Source organism: Mesocricetus auratus, unplaced genomic scaffold (assembly GCF_017639785.1).
Source record: "Mesocricetus auratus isolate SY011 unplaced genomic scaffold, BCM_Maur_2.0 Super-Scaffold_4256, whole genome shotgun sequence".
In the NCBI taxonomy this organism is placed as follows: Eukaryota; Metazoa; Chordata; class Mammalia; order Rodentia; family Cricetidae; genus Mesocricetus; species Mesocricetus auratus.
In genome coordinates, this window is record NW_024429182.1 from 100,625,740 (window position 1) to 100,648,943 (window position 23,204).

Consider the following 23,204-nt stretch of genomic DNA (forward strand, 5'->3'; position numbering starts at 1 on the left):
GAATGTTTGCCTAGCATGCTGGGAGCCCTGGGTTCAACCCAAGCATAAAATAAGACGTGATTATGCTCTTCTGTAATTCTAGCACTTGGGAGATGAGGGCAGAAGGATCATGAGTTCAAAGTCACCCTGAGCTACATGAGGTCCTGCTTTGATAAAAGAGAAGAGAAAAGGAGAGATCTGAGTTAGAACACTTGAAAGGAAATTTTGAGGCAAAAATTATGAGGCACATGACAGGAAGGGATCACAGTGTTCTTTCTGCTGTCATTGAGAGCGAGGAGCCCTGCAGCTTCGACCTCTTAGCAGCAGTGAGTCCTTGGTCAGGTTATATAAATGCTAAGGCCCAGCTTCCTCATCGGTAAAATGCAGAGGTCCACAGGCTACCTCACGGATGTTCATAAGATGCAAATTATATCTGGCAGCTGAAGCAGACCCCTTGTCTAAGAGGAAGACTATACTCAGCAAATGCTGGTTCCTTCCTGTGGCTATAATTGCTGTGTGAAAGTGGTCAGACCTGTGAGTGAATTCACCATCAGGTTATTAACAAGCCCAGTGACCTTCTGACTGCTGAGCAGAGACCCAGAGACCACACATGGTAGACTCTGACTTAATGTTTGTGTGAATGACTTAATCTCCATCTACAGATCCCTGGAGGAAAAGACACTGGGTTTCTTCCACACATTTTTTTTTTTTTTGAGACAGGGTTTCTCTGTGTAACAGCCAAGACTGTCCTATAACTTGCTTTGTAGACCAGGCTGGCTTCAAACTCAGAGATCTGCCTGTCTCTTCCTCCCAAGTGCTGGGTTTAGAGGCATGTGCCGCCACCACCCTGCTGTCTCCCAACAACATACACATGTCTAGTCTCTGTTGGAAAGACCGCCGCCCACCCAACCTCATCCTACACCTTAAGGTCTGAGACAGAGCTTGGCAGGGGTGGGGTGTGGCTGACTTCCTCACTGTCTTGATCCCCAAGGGTGTACAATATTTTGATTCAGAGGAAGGAGCGGGTGTCCCGGAAAGCCGAGAGCTCCCAGTGCACAGCAACGTCCCTGCTTGTGTCACACAGCGCCAACACTGTGGCATCCCTCCCTGCCTAGGTCCAGGCGCCCTAAGTTCCTAGCCTCTGACGCCCAGAGGAAATCTACAAGGTGGCAGTGTCACATAAAATCAAGAGCAATGTTCTCAGTAAAGGAGTGCAAACAGAAGCGGTTCCCCTAACACAGGAGGATCCTGACCACAGGCTTGCGGCTGGACGGAATGTTCTGTGAGGGAAAAGCCTGGCTTTGTGTTTGTTGTACAGAGGAAAATTCCTACTGAGGTTAGGAGTCTCTCACTCGGAACCAGGGTGTCGACTGACACCTAGCGGTTAACCTGGGGAAGAGGGACTCTTCCCAGGAAAGCAAGCCCAGAAGTTCCAGTTCATAGTTCAACATCCAGGTTCCCCTCCTCGGTACCATCCTGAGGCTGGAATGTGTTATTAATATAATTCTTGTTACTGCTACAACTGATAGAAATTCAGATAGAGGAAGCCCCCTTTCGACCGTGGAAAAAATATCAGGTCACGTACAGGACAGAATGGACACCCCATGAGTTAGAGCCTGCCTAATGTGGGTGAACAAGGGCCTGAAGCCGGAGTCAGGAAAGATATCCTGGAAGGCCTGAGACCATGGGGTTTTGTTTATTTTGTTTTGTTTTAACTTCCAAAAACCATTATTTTTATGTGTATGGGTGTTTTGCCTACATGTACGTCTGTGTACCAGATGTACGTATGGTGCCCACAGAGGGCAGATCTCTTGAAACTGGAGTTACAGGTTCCAGATGATTGTGAGCCGCCACGTCGATGCTGGGAGCCTATCTAACCCAGATCTTCTGTAAGGGCAGACAGTGCTCTTGACTGCTGAGCTATCTCTCCAGCTCCATTGTGTGTGTGTGTGTGTGTGTGTGTGTGTGTGTGTGTGTGTGTGTGTGTGTGTGTATTGAACACAAGGCCCAGTGAATGCTGGCACCACCTGAGTTATGAACTCACTCCCTAAAGCTGGTTTTGGATGGAGATGTGATCCTGTAAAATGGAGAAGGTGGGAGCAGTGAATGCAGAGCCTGGATTTTGGAGTCCAAAGGCCTCCATCCAACACTGTACTGGCTTCTCTAGTCTCCTGGATTCTCTCAACAGCGGCTTCTGCCTCTTACTTCCTGGCTTGTCCTTCCTCTGCTTTCAACCGGGGCCTCGCCTCCCATGAACATTGCCGTATGGACTGGAAGTAATGTGTTCTACGGCTCACTAAGGGGCTTGGCACATAATAAGCACTAGAGTTGCAGCTTGTACTGCTGTGAGTTAGACAAAGGATGGACCTGGCTTGGAGGCTCAGCAGTGAGCCAGGGGCTGCTATGTGTGCTAAGAGAGACCAAGGCTCTGAGTCAGCCATGCTTTATTTGAGTTCTTATTCTCCTGTCACCAAACAAGTCATTCCCAGCCTCTGAGCCTCTTGACTATATAGTGAGGATGTCGGTCTAGACGACTCTAGAGGAATATTCATCTATCCTGCAGGCATAGTGGCTCCATCTAGGGAATTTTAAAAACTCCAGTGAAGGGAGAGAATATCGCTCAGTGGAAGAGAAGGGGCCTAGCACACATGAGACCGTAGGTTCAGTTCCCAGCACTGAAAAACCAAAACCAAAAACTAATTATTATATCACATCCCATACCCACTAAATCAGGTGCCAGACTTTTTTATGCTTCCCACATGATTCCAAAGTACACCCAATGTTGAGAACCAGTAGATGGGATACTCTCTAGAGGTTCTCAAAGGATAGGGGAAAAACAATAAACAATAGTTGTATGAGTAGTTATTAGAAATGTAGCCGATTGTGGGGATCGGAGAACAGCATATGGAGTCTGCTCTCCCCTTTCACCCTCCCGAGGGTTCAGGGCATCACATTCAGATGGCTTCGAGGCAAGCACCTTTCCACACCGAACCATCTCACTGGCCCGAGGGGTGGGATTTTATAGAAAACGTAAGATATATTTTCCTTGCCAGGTCTCTAAGCATGGGAGCTTCCAGTGCCCGGGCCTCTGTGATGCCCCAAATGGAAAGTCAATTACCGTGTTCTGCTTCATGTCAATCTCACATGACATTTGTGTTCAGTTTTGTCCTGCTTGCCTGGTATCAAATGTAAAGATCCTAAAACTTGAGGGCTGGAGAAATGGCTCAGCGTTTAAGAGCACTGGCTGTTCTTCCAATGGACCTGGGTTCAATTCCCAGCACCCACATGGCAGCTCATAACTGTCTGTAACTCCAACATTTGACACCCTCACACAGATATACATGCAGGCAAAATGCCAATGCAAATAAAATAAAATTGTTAAAAAATGATCCTAAGCCGGGCGTTGGTGGCGCACGCCTTTGATTCCAGCACTCGGGAGGCAGAGGTAGGTGGATCTCTGTGAATTCGAGGCCAGCCTGGTCTACAGAGGGAGTTCCAGGACAGCCTCCAAAACAATACAGAGAAACCCTGTCTCGAAAAACCAAAAAAAAAAAAAAAATGATCCTAAAACTTACCAGTGTGTGGAATACTTCTGTGAACTTAGAGCAAAAGTCTATGTCAGACCAGGTATTTCTAGTTAAATTTCAGTTTCCAAATATGGGCTATAAATAATAAATTTTAACTATTTTTTGTTTTGGCTTTTTAAAAGTGTGCGTGCGTGTGTGTGTGTGTGTGTGTGTGTGTGTGTGTGTGTGTGTGTGTGTGTACATGTGCTTGAATGCCTGTCTGTCTGTCTGAGTGCATGTAAGTTTAGGGGCAGTCAGATTCCAGAGGAGGGTATTGGATTCCCTGAATCTGATGTTACAGGTGATGTGAGATGCCCAGTGTGCGTGCTAGGAACCAAACCCCAGTCTTCTGCAAGAGTAGAAAACGCTTTTAAAAGATGAGCCATCTAACTGGCCTGTTTGGGCTTTTTGAAGCAAGGTCTTGTTATGTGTCCTGGGTTGGCCTAGAATTCGTTATGTAGACCAGGCTGACCTCGTGGCATTCCTTTAGCCTCTGCCTCCTGAATGTTGGGATTACAGCTTTAAATCGCCACACCCAGTTTGTTAATATATTTCTGTATACTGAAAACAGCGACAAAAAACGAACACTGTGTGGTCACTGAAGGAATGGGTATAAGGTGCTGCCACCTTGTGGTAGAATGCACCACCCACACAGTCCTACCTAGTAAAGCTGGCTGGCATGCAGTTCAGCCCTGGGGCTGGCCACCTGCCTTGTTTCTGTGGCCTCTCCACTTTTATCACCATTTTGTTTTTCCAAACATAAAACAAAAGGAATCAAAGTCAGCAACGTGAGACAGACAAGAGATGAAGACACAACGGTAATGCTGTCCTTTCCTTGTGTTTACTAATGGTGCATAACCATCGTCAAGTTACTCCCTGGGGACTGACATTTTATTTAAAAATCGAGCGTGTGTGTGTGTGTGTGTGTGTGTGTGTGTGTGTGTGTGTGTGTTCAAGCGCACTCACACCAAAGGTTAAAGAACAACTTTTTTGGATCATTTCTCTCCTTTCACTGTTTACATGGGTTACAGGGATCAACTTGGGTCACCAGTTGCCAGTTTTGAGGCAAGCCCTTCGCCCACCAAACCATCTTATGAACCCTGAGGGGTTTTTTGTCTGTTTTGTTAATGGGGACAATACTTATCTCATGGTACTGTGTGGTGGTTTTGCCTGTTTTTCTTTTGGGGATGCTGTGGGTCACATCCAGGGTCTTGTACATGTTGGCCAGTGCTTTACCGCTGAGCCGTATCCCAACCTTCTCAGTGTTGCTGCAAAGGTAAAAGATGCATGAAAATCCTGGGAAAGTGCTATCGTGCCATCAGTGTGACAAGTGCTCCCTCTCTCGGCACTGCACTGTCACAGTGCTGACGTGAAGACTCCCCCCCCCCCCCCCCATTTTGCTGAGCTTCCCAGTGCTAAGGGTCAAATGACATTTTCACGGGGGGGGGGGGGGGGGTACCTAAGACCATTGGAAAACACAGATATTTATGTTATGATTCAAAATAGCAGCAACATTACAGTTATGAAGTAGCAATGAAAATAATTTCATGGTTGGGGTCAACACAGCATGAGGAACTGTATTAAAGGGTCACAGCTTTAGGAAGGTTGAGAACCACTAAACTAAAGGTTTGTATCTTAAGCATGCCATGCCAGAAATATAGACAAATACATCTGAGCCTTTTTACAATGTCAGAATTTATTAAATAACAGTGAACACACAAGCTTCTTGTTGGTTTTGTGGGCTACAACTTGCCAAGCAGTCTGGACTTCCCTTAATGGTTTATCCCATTTATTTATGTAGGTTTTTCAAGACAGGGTTTCTCTGTATTGTTTTGGAGGTTTTCCTGGGACTCGCTCTGTAGACCAGGCTGGCCTCGAACTCACAGAGATCCGCCTGCCTCTGCCTCCCGAGTGCTGGGATCAAAGGTGTGTGCCACCAAAGCCCGGCAATTTAGTTATTTTTTGAAACAGAGTCTTATGTAGCCAAAGACAACCTTCAACTTTTGATACTCCTGCTTCAAGTGCCGGGATTACAGTTGTATACGACCCTGCCTGTTATAATCGATGTTAATTACTATTATTAACTCTCAGATCACAATTAAACATCACAGTAATTGATATATATATATACACATATGTATACATACACATAGGTTATAAAATGGTTACAAAGGACTTAAAAGAGCCCCAGTTCATCAAAGAGGCCTTACAAGAAGTAGAGGTACAGAGCCGATACCGGCAGTCGCTGGAGGTAGCTAGATAAAATGCTACAAAACCGGCCTGGAGAGCAACAAAACTGAGCTGTCTAGAGACAGAACCATGAAGGCCACGTCCAGGACTAGGTCCAGACAAATGATAGATGGAGAGGTAGACAGACAGCAGTACTAGTGGGCTGCGTCAAGCACGGGGCACCAAGCTGTGGTGAAGCTTGGGAGAGGTAAGTTCTGTGCCTGCCAGTCCCTGGAAACACACACTACACAGTCAGATGATAGGATGATGGGGCCGTTGCCATAGCAACGTTAGGTGTCCTCCTTTTTCCAGGGTTTGAGGTGTTCTACCTTCTGTCAGACTGATATGTTTGATAAATTCTAGAGCCTGGTTTTTCTATAGTAAAGACTTATTTTTTATGTGTAGTGTGTGTGGGCCTGTGTGTGTGTATTGTATGTGTGCCGTGTGTGTGTAGCTGCCAGCAGAAGGCAGGAAACGGTGTGTGAACCCCTAGAACTGGAGTTACAGGCAGTGTGAGCCCACTGAAACATCTGAGAGCCACCTTTCTGGTATTAGCCCACATACTAATATGTTCCCGCTTTACTTTTTTTTATAGCTGATATCTTTTAAGAATAAGTGAGTAGAACCAGGCATTGGTGGCGCACGCCTTTAATCTCAGCACTCGGGAAGCAGAGGCAGGAGGATCTCTGAGTTCGAGAACAGCCTGGGCTACAGAGCAAGTGCCAGGATAGGTTCCAAATCTACAGAGAAACCCTGTCTCGGGGAAAAAAAATAAGTGAGTAGGCCAGGCGGTGGTGGCACCTTAATCCCAGCACCTGGGAGTCAGAGGCAGGTGGATCTCTGTGAGTTTGAAGCCAACCTGGTCTACATAACATTTCCAAGATAGTCAGGACTGCATAATAGAGAGACCCTGTCTCAAAAAAAATCAGAAAAATTAATGAATTCTTAGGGTTCAGAAAAATGGCTCTGTGGTTAAACATCCTTCCTGTTTTTGCTGAGGATGCGGGCTTCGTGCCCAGCACCACGTGGAGGTTACAGCCATCCATAACTCCAGTTCTAGCGCATCTGGGGCCTTATTTGGCCTCCACATGCTCGTGATGCACATACACACAGACACTCATTGCATAAAAGTAAATATTTCAAAGACAATTGTCAGTCTATGCCTCATGGGGATGGGCAGGTCTGTGTGCACAAGATACAGAGCCATTTACCTCTTTATTTGTACTCAAAATGTACCCGGCTGGGCAGTGGTGGCACAAGCCTTTAATCCCAGCACTTAGGAGGCAGAAGTAGGTGGATCTCTGTGAGTTCAAGGCCAGCCTGGTCTACAAAGTTAAGTTCCAGGACAGCCAGGGCTGTTAAAGAGAGAAACCCTGAGCCGGGCATTGGTGGCGCACGCCTTTTATCCCAGCACTCGGGAGGCAGAGGCAGGCGGATCTCTTGTGAGTTCGAGGCCAGCCTGGTCTACAAGAGCTAGTTCCAGGACAGCCTCCAAAGCCACAGAGAAACCCTGTCTCGAAAAACCAAAAAAAAAAAAAAGAGAGAGAGAGAGAGAGAGAAACCCTGTCTGGAAAAACAAAACAAACAAAAAGTATTCAAATGGAGCTTGTGAAAAGCAGTCACATGGGGCAAAGCACAGCCTGAAAGCCACTGTTTTACACAATACATAATAACTCAGAGCAGGGCACAGCCTAATCTTCCAAGTTTATTTGGCTCTTATTTCTTAATTGAAACAATGTTCAAAGTCCATTTAATGACAAAGTATATGGTGATGATTTTTAAATCCTTACCAAAGTCTAAAAGGCAGGTTTTCTATATGGCTTTTACTAGCAAAAGTGACATATTAGCATACCAGGACATGGGTACATTAGCATAACTACTCCACTCAGAGTTGGTGTTAAAGCAATCTCTTCCAACAGCAGTGGCTAAGAAATGCCTTTAACTTACCCTAAATTCTTTTGCTCAGGCATAGATGCAGGAAAGAGAAAGGGCTTCATTTCTCTACATAATTTTTATTTTATGAAATAACTTTTTTTTTCTATTGGCAACACAGAATCTTAGCATTGCAAGGGAATTTTCCTTCAAATTTGAGGCAATCCTCCTATGTCAGTCACCATCATGGTAGGGTAACAGCTCATCCACCCACCCTTCCCCCACCCCCACCTGCACTATCCAACCCTGCCCCTCTCAGTTCTATGTACTGTGGGATTGTGGGTGATAGAGCCATGTGGGACAAGACTGAGGCAGGATGGTAGGTACTTAGCCATGTGCAACCTCCTAACTCAGCCGAGCATGGCAACCTTGCATGAGCTCAGAACATTGCTAGGTACAAGAGGAGTTCTCGTCCACTCCTTCGCTCACTGTGGACCGCCCAAGGGGGTGAGTTGTTGGCAGTGTGGTGTTGGCATGGACTCTTGGACTCAGGTTGTTAAAACAGGAACTTTCAATTTCAAGCTACCACTCACTAAATACGTCTTGCTCTGTGCTAAGGCGTTTTCATATTTCTGAAAGCAATCAGAGGTCACATTGTTAGCAGTGTGCTGATTGTGGAAGCCTAAGGGCTTCTTTCCAGAGACCCTGCTTGGATGAAACCAGAATGACTTGTGGTGCAGGGTTTCTCTGTGTGGACCAGGCTGGCCTTGAACTCACAGAAATCTGTCTGCTTTGACTGAGATTCTGGTGTGTCCTATCACACAGGCTCAAACATGGATTCTTCAAAGCAGAAGAGAACCTCAGGATGAGTTGGTGTGAAGCGAGTTGGAGTTTATAATGAAGAGATTTTGTTTACACACAGACTTAAGTTCAGGGATCAGCGGGAAGGCATTCAAGGAAAGGACTGTTGGCAGCCAAATGTGAGTGTGGGCTTCTCAAGAACTGTAGTTAAGTGGCTCACACAACTTCATGTTGATTTTAGAGGCTTTTGGAATTCCATTGCTCCAAGTGTAAGAAAGAACTCCTTCCTTACACACACATCTGCCCCTTTTGGTAAATATGACTACAGAGGGGTTCATGAGATGTCTTGGATAGAACTTCAATCTGATGAGGTAAAACCCTGTGTCACAAAGGTTATGCAAGGGAGATAAGATATATCTTTCACTAAGTGGAGTTTCTCATGAGATAACTAGAAAATTATAGGTTTACAGTTAGGATTGGAGAGAGGTTATATTTGCTTAGTCCCTAAGTATGGGGCATCCATATTTTAACATTCTTTTTTTCCTTTTTGGTAACAAAAACAATCTCATAGACTTTATTGTCACATGGTAACATAAGGGCCACCAAAACAATATGACTAAGTTGCAGACTGTGCTCCCATCAGAAGATACCTTTAAAAACACTGTGTGCCTTCTTAATTTCTCCTGTCCTTGACAATTTCAAGTTGGAAACACCTTGGGGCAGAGTGATAATTTCTTTTATCATGATCCACCCCAGTTGTTTCCTTAACGTGTTTATAGAATGAATCTCACCTGCATCAACTAATACGAGGTTCAAGTACTCAGCAAACTCATAACCACAGCCCTCTACCTGCTCACAGCTCACTGGAACCCGAGATCTGCCGAGATCTGCCTTTTGAGCATCTGAAGATGGAGTTGGCTGGCTGTACCATCAGCTTCTGCGCCTTCTGGCTCTGCCATGGTGGAAGTCGCAAAGACCACACGAGGAGGAAGGTCGCCTCACAAATTCACCCACAGCACTACTTTAAGATTCTTTGAAATATCTCTACAGGCTAATTTCACAACAGATGTTACTGTGAGGAAATTCTTGACTCTCAACTGGTGCAGGACTTCAACTCCAGGCTAGCAACCTTCCCGTGGCTCCATTAACGCCCTTCTTTCCTTCCTGCCTCAGAGTGAGTCAGGAAACCAAACTCCCCGGGGTTTCACTCCGGGTTTCCTTCCCCCAATGGACGCCAATGTGAATAAGTAAAAAACTGTTTTCTAAGTATTTTAATATTTCACAGTGAACATTGCAAAGCCATTATAAACTTAGACGATTTCATATCTAAGAACCACTACCCACAGGCAAGATGCTTCAGCGGGCAAAGGTGCTTCCTGAGGACCTGAATTTGATCCCTGGGACCCACCTTGTGGGAGGAGAAAGTTAGAGAACTACTGCAGGTGATTGTTGGGCCGCACAAAGATGCGGCACAGTGTTCCCATAAGTGTATTTGTATATAAATATAAAAACAAATAAAATAATTAAGTAATTAATCAAATGCATGTGATAAAAATAAAGAAACGAGAACCGACATTCAAAATCTGGAAATAGTGATATCTGGATACTAGTGTCAATATAATTAACAATCAATTGCACACATAAAATGTGTATATATATATACACATATATGTATGCATACATGTATGATACATGTATGCATACATATGTGTATGTACATATATAATATATATATTGCACACTTACGAAAACAGTTTTGGGGTAGGTGAAGAAAATCAAAGCTCCAACACCCTGTAGCACAGATCAAACCTCGGTTCTCACAACCACTCCCAGTTGAACACAGTTCCTTCCCTGAAGGGCACCTTCTTGCTCCTCAACCTCAGTCTAGTAAAAACGGGGTGGTTGCAGAGATGAACTTTGGGGCTCCGGGAAGTACAGTTTCCGGAATGCACAAAGTTCAAGGTGATGTTTGTTCCCAAGCCTTGCTCCGGGTGCAACAGGCGCGACGACTAGCGCCGCGAAGTCTTAGGCTCGGGTCGGGTCGCCTGAAACCCAGAGGCTGCACGCCGCGCGCGTGCGCAGTGGTCTCGGGCAGCGGCCCCAGGCTAGGGAGGTGACCGAGGGCGGGTACGCGTGGGGCTCTGCTGACCGTTGCCCCTCCGCCGGTGCTCAGGGACAGCTCCCTTGCCGCCTCGCCTCCCCTCCCCTCCCCGGCTCCGGTCACATCTCCACAGTGCAGCCGGGGAGGGGAGGAGCCCTCCAGCGCGGAACCGGGGCTCTCGGCTCGGCCCGCCCTGAGGGGCGTGGGAAGGCGGGGCTGCGGACTTCGGACTCCAGCCCCCAACGCTCGGCTATCCCTGACGCCCTCAGCTATCTATCCCTGGCTCTGAGGGAGCCATGTCCGCGCTACTGGGGCTCCGGCCCGAGGTGCAGGACACCTGCACCTCGCTGGGGCTGATGCTGTTGGTCGTTCTGCTCATGGGGCTGGCCCGCGTGATCGCCCGGCAACAGCTGCACAGGCCCATGGCCCACGCCTTCGTCCTGGAGTTTCTAGCCACCTTCCAGCTCTGCTGCTGCACCCATGAGCTCCAACTGCTGAGCGAGAAGGAAACCGCGCACCCCACTTGGACGCTGACACTGATCTACTTTTTTTCCTTGGTGCATGGTCTGACTCTGGTGGGCACAGCTAGCAACCCGTGCGGCGTGTTGATGCAGATGATTCTAGGGGGTATGTCCCCCGAGACCGGTGCCATGAGGTTGTTGGCTCAGCTGGTTAGCGCCCTATGCAGCAGGTACTGCGTAAGTGCCCTTTGGAGCCTTAGTCTGACCAAGTACCACTTCATTGAGAGGAGCTTAGCTTGCAAGAATCCCATCCACACGGACATGTCCAAAGCGATCATCACGGAAGCCATCTGCTCCTTTATTTTCCACAGCGCTCTACTGCACTTCCAGGAGGTCCGAACCAAGCTTCGCATCCACTTGCTGGCTGCACTCATCACCTTTTTGGCCTATGCAGGTTTGTCATTCCCACAAAACACTAGGCAGTACCGAGCCTCTGCGACCCGAGGTTCCAAGTTCTTTACCGATACATTTGAGCCCCCTACTCCAATATGATGGGAATACTTGCACCCTCCTCCCGGGCACCTAATTATTCTATTTTGCAGCCAATGCCTAGCAGCAGTCAACATATTCATTCAGTACTGTTTTAAACTTCCAGAGAAAGCAGACACTCCGGTGCCGAAACTAAGATCTTGTTAGATTACTGCCAAGGGCTTTAGATAGCCTACAAAGGGGCTGTTTTAATGTCAGTAAGGCCGCTTATCAGTTACTGCTCTCATGCCAAGGTGGTATAGATTGCTTTTGACACCCTTACTGAGAAATGATCCCGTGCTAAAGTTCCTTCCCACTTAGAATGCACGATTGCTTAGTAGTTAAAAGAGGGGAGCAGAAACTCTGCAGTTGCATTTCCTACAAATTACTTGTCATATGTCCTTACGTTGAGTCGGACGCGAACTTTTAAGTAGCCTCTCATGGAAGGTGTGTTTCAAAATTAAAATGTGCTTGAAGATGCTCTTTAAAAACAAATAATTCTCAACTAGGTGTGGTGGCACTTGCCTTTAATCCCAGCACTCAGGAGGCAGAGGCAGGAGGATAATGGTAAATTCAAGGCCAGACAGTACTAAATACTGAAACCCAGTCTAAGGAAAATAAAACAAAACAAAAACCAGAAAAAAAAACCTCTCCAGAAGTCTTATATACTTATTTACCTTGACAAACCTCAGCTGCATTAGGAATTCAAAAATTGTTTAATGATAAGATGTGTCTTAGTGTATCATTTAAAATAATGAAATTACTGGGATTATAGTGGAATTATAAAAAAAACGTTCTAGAGGCATGGATGAAGGAAACTTACAGTAACAGCCTATCTTCTACCCATTAAAAATTAAACTATGGGTAATGTAGCTCAGTAGTAAAGAGCTCTTCCTGGCATTCATTAGGTTCTGGGTTCAGGCCCCAATGTGACAAACACAATTCCTTGAAACTGAGTAGATGTATACTTCAAGTGTGTGTTTACTTCCTTAGGGTAACCTGAAGGATTACACAATTTTCCCTTCTTTGAATCTAATACTAGTTTTTTAGTAGAAACACATGAAAATCCATTGTGTCGGGCACTTGTATATTTGAGGGGCCAGTGAAGAGTTTCAGCTAAAGCAGAAACACTGCTATGCATGAGCAGGATTATGCCACAGAGTAGTTTGTATTTGCCAAGTGAAGTAGCAAAGAGCTGGGCTGGTGATTCGTGCCTGTAACCCTAGTACCGGAGAGGCAGAGGCAGGAGGATTAAGGTCATCTTCTGCTACACACTGAGTTTGAGGCCTGTCTGGGCTAAATGAAACCCTGTCTCTAAAAGCAAACAAAAAAAATTGAGATTGTTTTATAATTTAAAAAGGAAAAGAAAGACATTAATTATACCTGATCTTTCTCACTCCCAATGCCTACTCCTGCCTTTGTTGATTGTTGTGAAGTTGGTGTTCTTTCTGTATCTTTATGCTTTTAGTACCAAGTTATGATTCCATAAATAATGTACATACTTTTAACTATTCCTGGGCTCAGAATGTAGTTCAAAGATAGAATTACATCCTACTGTGTGTATATGGCCCTGGCGCCCAAGGGGTAAAAATGCCATTCAAAAGAGAAGCGAAGTGACATTAAAGATGTTCACGAGTGAAAAGCAAACAAGGACTCTAGACTGTCAGTTTAAGGATCTGAAACTCCGCCGGTTTCTTGAAATGTGAACACTCACTCGAGGGTAAGCCATCAGAGGTTCTCAACGATCTGTTTTCAAATCACCTGAGGAGTTTTAAAAACATGCCCATCTGGTGCAGCTATTAGAATCTAACTGCTCTGGGAAGGAGCCTCGGCAGTGGCATAGTTTAAAGTTCTCCCCAGTGATGCCATTATGAAACCACAGTTGTGAACACTGCTCTAGAGTTCAAACCTGCCTGGCCCAACTCAGCAGCCACTAGCTCCACATGCCTATTTAGATTAAAGCTTCAGCACTTGCCAGGCAGTAGACACATTCACATGCACTCACCACACTGCACTGTAGCTGGTGGCTATACAGTATCGGACAGGGCTTGAGACTACAGGGGTGGAACTAAATGCACAACTAGTTATAAAGCTACGTAAATTCACAATCTATTACATACGAGTACCCCTTGGGTACCTGTTATAGACCAAATCACTCTGCTAAGAGATTTACGAGCTATCTTATTTCTTACAATTACCCACGGATGAGCACATTATTTTTATTCCCACTTTAAGGAAAGCAAGGGACACTCAGAAGTGAAATGACTGGCCTTGGGTTGCAGACAGTCTAGGCTGGAACCATGGCTCACACTGTTTAACACTCATGTCATTATCAGCATTTCTGTAGTGTGTTCCCCAAGACTTGCAAAAGCGTACACAATCACATACTACTTGGCTATAAAAGGGAATGAAGTTCTGTTGTACACCACGTGGATGGACATATATTAAGCAGAAGAAGTCAGACACAAAAGGACTAATATTGTGTGACTCTACTTCTAGGAAATACATAAAACAGGCAAATTCAGAGTGAGAAAGTAAATAGAGGTTACTAGAGCAGAGGATGAAGAAAGAGTGGGTGGGGGTGTATTATTGAGTAGGTACAGGATTTGTGTTTGAAAAACTTTTTGAAAACTTTGGGCCAGGCGTGGTGGTTCAGGTCTGTAACCCCAGTACTAGGAAAGCTAAGCCAAGAGGATGACAAATTCAGGTAAGCCTGGGCTGCGTAGTGAGTTTGAGGCCAGCCTAGGCTACACAAGATCCTATCATAAACGGGATGAAAAAGGAGACACTGTAAACTTTAGGGCTGGCATACTGTTGGGAAAAGTCAGTGCTGATGGCCAGAAGGCACTGCGAACACAAAGAACAGCAAATGGCACTCTTTATGACGTGTGTACGAAAATTAAAAATTTTTAATTATTAGTGATTCTGTTGCCAGTGAGTCCTTGAACCCTGGATTAAACAGGCTTGGAATTTGAAGGTCTTACAGAGACATCACTCTGCTCCTATGTAGCATGAGACTCCAAGAGGAGGATGTGGGCCAGGATGAGGTCCTTTGGTCCAGAGTGATTAGCCCAAAAGAACCACCTTGAAAACACTTACGCTATCATTCCTATTACTTTCCAGATGTAAGTTGTAACTGTTCCACAGAGAATGGCCTGATACGATCTGAGCAGCTGAGTATTGTGTATTCATTGCCTAGCACCCCATTTTGTGGTTGGAAACTAGCCTATAGTGAATGCTAAGCACATGCTTTCCCCAAACCGAATTTCATATGTAAGCAGAGGCCACTTGTCATTACTGGCTATATACTCACTGGCTTTCCCAACAAAAGAGAAAAGTGATGGAGGTAAGCAGAGCCACAAACTATCTTTTTGTTTTCTCTTGCTATGTTGTCATCCAGGCTGCTCTTGAACTCAAATTTAATTGATCCTTCCACTTCAACTTCGTTTCTCTAAAAAAGTTATTTAGCGTGTGTGTGTGTGTGTGTGTGTGTGTGTGTGTGTGTGTGTGTGTAGGGGATATGTGTGCATACTAAAGCACATATGTAGAGGTCTGAGGACAACTTGAGAGAGTCAAATCTCCCCTTCCACCACGTGGGTCCCTCAGATTGTACTCGGGTTGTCAAGCTTCAGCTTCGGAATCATCTTGCTAGCTGAACCTCTGCTTCCTGAACAGCTGGGATACCACGCATGCAGCACCAGGCCTGGAATTGTCAGGCTATAAGCTGTTAATGAAGGTAATGGAGAATTGCATTCATTTTCTATGTGTAGTTAGGTTTTTTTAAAATGTTAAACATGTAAGATGTCTTTATTATTGTACTGTTTCTCATGTGCAGAATTTTAAATTATACATGTCTATGACATAGTGCCTATGTTCCCTCTACACATGATAAGCTATGTGTACAGATCAGACATGCTTTCCGTGTAACTAGAACCCAGCAGGGTATCCCACCGAGTAACTAACCACCCCACCCCATCCCATCACTCCTTTTGGGTTTTTAGTATCCTTCCAGCCATGTCAAAGAAAATGGAGCTAAATAAAACGGATACAATCATCAATTTACAAATAAAAATTAGTTTCTGGTGAGATGGCTCAGTGGGTAAAGAGGCTTGCCACCAAACCTTATGAACCGAGTCTGATCCCTGGGGCCCACATGGCAGAAGGATAACCACATTGAAACTTGTCCTCTCATCACCACATAAATGCTAAAGTACTCAGACACACCCCCTCACCAAATAAACACAAACAAAACCTAGTATAAACAAAGGTTCCAAATTTTTTTCTGTATTGGTCTAATTTTGGAGTTAAGAGGCCAGGGTGAGTTGGGCTGTTCCCTTAAATATTTGTTCCTCAGTTTTCTTATCCTTAGAGGAATTGCAGCTTCTTCCTGGCATAAAGCAAACAAGGAAAAGTTGTCTTTGTCCTTATTCCTTTGCCTTGGGATTTCCCATGGGTCCCCTGTATAACATGACCACTTTTGCAGGATTGCTAATCGAGTTCCACATCTCCCTTAGTCAGCAGTGAGTGCAGCATGAAGACAGCCCAACAGAGCCACCAGCCGGCCATCTGAGGAGGAGTCCCTCCCAATGAGAATCCATACCTGAGGCAACACAGGGTCCTGACTTCTCAGGAAGAGCCCAACTGTGCTGGCATCAAAGACAAGCAGCACACCTGACTTTACTTTTTTTTTTTTTTTTGGTTTTACGAGACAGGGTTTCTCTGTATTGTTTTGGAGGCTGTCGGTCCAGCCTGGCCTCGAACTCACAAAGATCCGCCTGCCTCTGCCTCCCGAGTGCTGGGATTAAAGGCGTGCGCCACCACCGCCCGGCCTGACTTTACTTTTAAACTCTGAATTTTTAAGTTTTGCTTACTCCTTGAACTTTCCTGTACATGACATCATTCGAGAAAGCCACAGGGTGAATAAACCACTATATGGCACCTGTCTTAAGATTGTGCCCTGCCCTTTCCTATAGGACTGTCTAAAAACAGAGAAAAAAAATCCTCAACTTTGCTTCATTCTAGCTTTCATTTATTTATTGAACATATAGGTAATAGTTTATGAATAATGATTTCATGTAAGCATGAAAACATATCCTCTGTATTCTTTTTCATGTAGTTGTTTGGTGTTTATCTTGGAGATTTATGTTCATAAAAAATCCTCTGGTTTCTTCAAAATAGTGCATTTATTCCAAATAAGTTTGCTCATCTAACCAACTTTCTGGACATTTAGATTTCCCTAGTTCTTTGTTAAAAATGAACAACTTTTTACATGTGTCTTCTTTTACATAAATATCAGGGTTACTATAGGACAGAAGTCTCATCTGGGGACATCTGGTGATAACTGAGGTTTTGATAGTTGCGAAGTTGGGAAGGGGTGGGCTGCTAGCATCTGGTGGATAGGGGCCAAAGATGTCACTAACTGCAGTACACAGGACAGCCTCTAAACAACCAAAATGCCCTGGGTGGGGTTTCTGTTGACATGTAAGCCACAACTGATGTGGATTACTGTTTTAGTTAAAGCAGTTGGTATGTAACACACCATCTCCAACTCTAAAATAATATTTATGATTCCTCGTGATTCTTCATACTTTCTATCCAGTTGCTTAATGATCTCTCTCTCTCCCCCTTTCTCTGTCTGTCTCTGTGTGTATGTTACACGTGTGAAGAACCCAGTTGCTAATGATCCATGTGGGGGTGTGGGGATGCACATGAGAAGAAAGAACCCAGTTGCTAATGATGTGTGTGTGTGTGTGTGTGTTGCACATGTGAAGAACCCAGTTGCTAATATCTGTGTGTGGAGGGTGCCATGTGAAGAAGCCAGGCGATGTTGCATTTTTGGGGTGAGATGGCAAACCCTCTGCGACCACTCGAGTGTGCAGCTGCTTTCATTCCAGCAGGACAGCAGTGGGGTCAAAAGCTCACACCTGGCCACTGGTGCTTGTCATCTGGGGCACCGTGGTTCCCCTCCATGTAGCTTCTCATACTCCAAAAGCCTAGACTACTACTTAAGGTTCAGGGCCTTGTTCCAAGAGAGCAAAGAAGTGAGGGTTCCAAACAACACAGCAACTTGGAATTGTGTATTCAGAACTCATCGTGACCTCTGCTGTACTTTGTCAAGTCAGAGCTACCCACAGTTCCCACAGGCTCTGAAGAGGACAGCTTGAGTTTTAGGACATAAGAGATTTCATGTTAGACAGTCTTCACATGCCATGGCCTGCAGTACTGAAGCAAACACGTTGTGAGGTCAATGGCTCAGCATTTCTAATGATGAATGCCTTTAAGTGCAGGGCACTTGTATGATCTAAGTCATTACAAAGATCTGGGAGTCCTTATCTTTCTGCCCATGGTGTTTAGTACAAAGGGACTCAATTTACTTTTGTTTCTGTGGAAACTGAAATGAGCAGCTGCCAATCAAACAATTCTCTTGAATGCTAAGGGTAGGCAGATCTCATTAGGTTTAACATTCCAGGGTGACTGTTCATGAATGATTCTGATGTCCTCAGATGGCATCCTTTATAACTGCTGAGGCATGAGTAGCAATTGTGCTGTCAGGCTGGTATGCTAGAGAAAACCTCAGTCATTCGGTTGAATGTAGTCCATTGCTCAATAGTTTCCTCTCAATGCTGCTGTTCTCAGCCTGGGAAATATTAACTAGGTAAGTCCTAAGAAAGCTCACAATTCCCAACTCCAGTTGACATTTAACATTCTATAGAGGCCTATGTCAGTATCAGACTCCATGTGAGTGAAGAAGCTTCCACTTGGAAGAACTAAGAGAAATGTGAGCTCTGCAGTAGTGTTGGTCAGGCATCCAGCCTTCCTTCCTTTGCTGGTGTGTGGTAAGAACCATAAACCCCTAGGGAATGCAGAGCTGGAACATGAGTCTACTCCACTGATGGACTTTGTGCTTTCACCAGTCACTTCTTAATGCTTTGTGTGTCATGCGCGTGTGTCACGAAGCCAGAAGATGTGGAGTGTACTTTCATCACTTTCCACCCTAACCCTTGAGACAGGGTCTCTCACTAAATCTGCAGTGGGCCATTTTGGCTAGGCTGGCTGGCCACCAAGCTTCCACTCCCCAATGTGAAGTTATGAGCACATGTGACACATACCCATCTGGGGATTTGAACTCAGGTCTTCCTTCATACTCCCACAACAAGCACTCTTGCCCTCCAAGCTATCTCCTTGGCCCTTATTTCTTAATTTGTATAACTGCTTTCTTTCTTGATTTCTGCCATTCATTCACTTAAGGACTCTGCTGAGTAAAAACGGACCCAATAGCAATGCTCTGGTTTATTTTACACTCTGTTTTCTTTTTGACCCTATCTCTTGCCTCTGTTGCTACCGCAGGAGGGAGCCTCACTGGAGCACTGTTTAACCCGGCTCTGGCGCTTTCACTGCACTACCCGTGCTTTGACGAATCCTTCTATCAGTTTTTTGTAGTATACTGGCTTGCTCCTTCTCTAGGTAAGCGCATTTCCTATTTATTATGGGTTAGGATATTTAAAGATAAACAATTTATGTGTATGGGCATTTTGCATGCATGGGTGTGCACTGTTGGTGTGCCTAGTGCTCTTGGATCCCCTGGAACTGGAGTTACAGATGGGTGTGAGATGCCATGTAGGCGCTCGGAATTTAAACCAATTGCCCTGAAGAGCAACCAGTGCTCTTAACTGACAAGTCATTTCTTTAGCCTCCAAGGTTAAATATTTTAAAATATCTTATTTTAGAATATGACGATATATGAGCTGAGAGAAGTGATGCACACCTTTAATCCCAGCACTAGGGAGGCAGAGGCAGGCTGGTTTACAAAAGCAAGTTCTAGGACAACCAGGGATGTTACACAGAGAAACCTTGTCTTGAAAACCTAAAAAATAAAACAAAAACTACCACCAACAACAAAAACCCACAAGAATGTTATGTCAATTTCTAAAGCCAGAGAAGAGACAAAAAGAAAACAGGAAAAGAAAATAACTTAGTTAACATGCTTGAAAGGATTTTTATTTTGTGCAGTGTCCTTCGAAGCTGTATGTGTGCAGATGTGGAAGCTATAGGGTGATTTTGGGGCCTGTCACTCTCATTTTTAAGATTTTCACTGTACCCGGAGCTCTCCTGTTTTAGCTTGACTGGCTGACCAGCGAGCTTAGTATTTATCCATCTCTGTTCCCACTTCTAGGTGCCCGGCTTACAAAGCACATGCTGCCACACCCTTTTTTATGCAGGTGCTGGGGATCCAAATTCAGGTCCTCATGGTTACACAGCAAGCACTAGCTCACTGAGCCGACTCCCCAGCTCCTAATGCTGTTTTGAAAGAGACCTGCAAATATAGTTTGGTGCTTCCCTACTAAGGAAGGCAATGAAGGGACATTACTTCCAATCAAAAATAATCTTTTACCTGGGCCTGGTGTGTAGCCTCTAATTCTAGTTACTCAGGAGGCTGAGGCAGGAGGATTACAAGTGAAAGGTCTGCTTGAGCTTCAAAGCAATTTTAAGTCCAGCCTGGACAACTTACTGATTGTCCCAAAATATAATGTAAAAAAAAAAAAAAGGGATGAGGATACAGCTCAGTGGAAGAGAACTCCGCCCAGCACACACAAGTCCTTGGGTTCTATTTCTAGCACCACAATATTTTTTTTTTTTTTGGTTTTTCGAGACAAGGTTTCTCTGTATTGTTTTGGAGGCTGTCCTGGAACTCGCTCTGTAGACCAGGCTGGCCTTGAACTCACAGAGATCCACCTGCCTCTGCCTCTGCCTCCCAAGTGCTGGGTGCCACCAACGCCCGGCCTACCACAATAATTTTTTAATAGCCGGGGATGTGGCTGTGCTGCTGTGCCTGCCTAGCCCTGGGTTCATCCCCTGCATAAAGCTCTGGGTATGGCAGTAGATGCCTGCAGTCTCAGCGCCTGGGAGGTGGAGGCAGGAGGATCAGAAGTCCAAGGTCACCCTCAAACACAGTGAGTTTGAGACCACAAGACTTACCTTAAAATAATAAAATCAATCAATCATTCAATTTTGTTTTGCTAGTTAATATTTTCCCTAAATTTGTGAGTTTCGAAACAAATGTCATTTAATCATTTAGGTCTCTTTCCTTATTTGTCAAAAACAACACTTAGTCAATCAGCATAGCTTCTAAGTGACTCGGAAGTCCCATTCATGTGAATTCAATCTAGATCAGGGTAGGGGTGTGGCCCAAGAAGGGCTTGCTCACTATGCTCAAGGCTCTACTAATAGTATCAGAAAAACAAAAATTCTTTTAAAGGGGGATCAACAATATAACTTTAATGATAATATGCATTTTATTTATTATCAGTATTTACGCTACCAGCATTTCTTGCTTTCATTTAGTCATCAGCTAATTAGGCGAAATGCCTTTACAATAAAAGTAATTTATGAAAATTAAAAAAAGATTGAAGATTTGGGGTTGGAGTTGCTACTCAGTGGTCACAGCTGGTCTAGTGTATGCAAAGCCTAAATTTGAGTCACACCATTACAAAACTAACAAACACAAAACTGAAGCATTACTAATATGCAAGCAATCTTTTAAACTGTATTTAAAGACTTAAGCACTGGCTTTAGGTTGTGTGTGTGTGTGTATGATGCATCTGTAAAACCCACTATGGCGGGGCTCATGAAGAAAGAGCAAGAGCCTATCATACATATTTGGATATTCTGGGCAAACATTCCAAGAGAGCTAGCTATCAATCATGGTTTCCTCCCTTGGAGTCCCACCTACTCCAGAGATTTTTCTTTTGCTTAATCTATGATTGCATTACTTTAAAACAACAAAAACACCACAATGTTGCGAGCCCCTGCCTCCCAAGCCACCTGTGAGGCATGGAGGAAGCTCTGCCGCCTTGCAGAGGGACACATGACTCAAGCCCAGGGTTTCTCACCAAGTCTGTAATGAAGCAGAAGTAAAGCCTCTAACCCTGGCCTCAGTGTCACTGAATGCACAGTGCATGCACACCCTAGTCCTACTGGGCGCACAATCTCTGTAAGGACTGAGGAGGAACAGAGCAGCAATCATGGGTCATGATCACGACCTAAGACTCTGGGTTCTGTCTTTCAGGTGTGTTGTTGATGATCCTGATGTTCAGCTTTTTCCTTCCGTGGCTGCACAACAACCAAATGACTAATAAAAAGGAATAACCACTCCCAAAGACTCAAACTATGTCACAGGACAGCCAAGCTGAATGTGACAGATGTGATCACTTTTCAAACTCTGCCTGCACTGGACTCGTCACTGTTTCAACTGCCTTTGTGGAAGGTGTCTTAATGTTTTCACTACCTGGACTTAAGTGTACTGTGAAAGTGAGGTAGCCTGTCTTTCTCGGTTAAGACTTGTTCTTTTGAGTGATGTATTAAATGCTGCTAGAGAAGGCTTAATCATTAAACCTCTATAAATCCAAGGCGATTACTCACTTCGATGAAAGGCAAGTGAATACAAAGTTAAGTCCGGGAGGACCACTGGTTGAGCAGGACCAAAGAAATTCTGTGTTGTGTCCCTCTGAATGAGCTGGACTCCAAAGCTCAACTGTCTCACTCACAGAGCTAAAGAAGGTGTTTTTCAGTCATATCCTCCTGACACTATCAGTGATGGCGCCTTTTAATAGAAAAGTCGGTTTGGGAAATACCTTTTATATCCACTCATCAACAGGTTTCCCACTGGTTTGATACAGGGAAGGTCTCACTTGTGCCTGGCTGGCCTGAAGCTTCCTATGCCTCAAACGTGCAGCGATCCTTTTGCCTCTGCCTCCCAAGTGCTGGGATTAGAGGGGTGTGCCGCCACAACCAGGGTTTTTGTTTTTGTTTGGGGGTATGGTCTCTCATGATGTAGCACAGGCTAGCCTTGAACTCACCATCCTCTTGAATTGCTAGAATTGTAAGTATATACTACCACAACTGCCTCAGGCTTCATAGATTTTAAATATATTCTAATGCCTAAAATATTTCTCTTGAGTAGACAATTTAAGTCAAATTGTCTCCTTTAATAGAATATAGTAAAATACCCACACACAGCCATGATTTGATCTTTTCGCTTTCACAATTGCACTTGACAGCTACCTGGAGACGAGCAGGTAGGTTTTCCATGCTGCTTTAGTTCTGTAATGATATACTGACATACTCAAATGACATTCTAAAGACGAAATGTGGAAATAAACTCAACCTCCATTGTACAAGATCGGAAGCTAGGCTAGAGGTGTGCTTTGTGGTCCCACCCACCGTCAAAGAGGTAAATGTAACTCTACACTAACATTTCAGCAACAAAACTTCTTTTCAGTTGTCACCAACTGGAGGAAAGGTGCTGAGGAAACATTAAATTCTTTTTATTAAATTTAGAAACTCAGTGTTTTCTCTTTATTCTTCTTGTGTGTGTATGTGTGCGAGTGCATATATGTATATGCACATGTATGTGCAGGTACCATCCCCAAGGAGGCCACAAGTGGATCCCCTGGAGTTGGAGTTACAGGTTGTGAGCTGCCCTGTGGGTGCTGAGAACTAAACTCAGGTCCTCTGGAAAGCAGCGAGTGCTCTTAACCACTGAGCCATCTCTCCAGGACTTTTTAAAGTTTAAAAAGCCTTAACTTTTCTCCACTGGAAGCCTTATTACAAAGTCCATTTTTTCTATTGAAAATTTTATTTCATTATTTTGTGTGTAAAATGTGTGAG

General features: G+C 44.6%; 1 protein-coding gene across 1 annotated transcript; it reads left to right on the top strand.

Annotated features, from left to right (window-relative positions):
* The first annotated feature begins 10,585 nt into the window (after positions 1-10,585).
* On the top strand, positions 10,586-22,873 carry Aqp11 (aquaporin 11). Its single transcript, XM_005073949.4, has 3 exons — positions 10,586-11,463; positions 18,885-19,001; positions 21,604-22,873. Exons 1-3 carry the CDS (start codon positions 10,845-10,847, stop codon positions 21,681-21,683), a joined length of 816 nt encoding a protein of 271 aa, XP_005074006.1. The 5' UTR covers positions 10,586-10,844; the 3' UTR covers positions 21,684-22,873.
* The last annotated feature ends 331 nt before the right edge of the window (positions 22,874-23,204 follow it).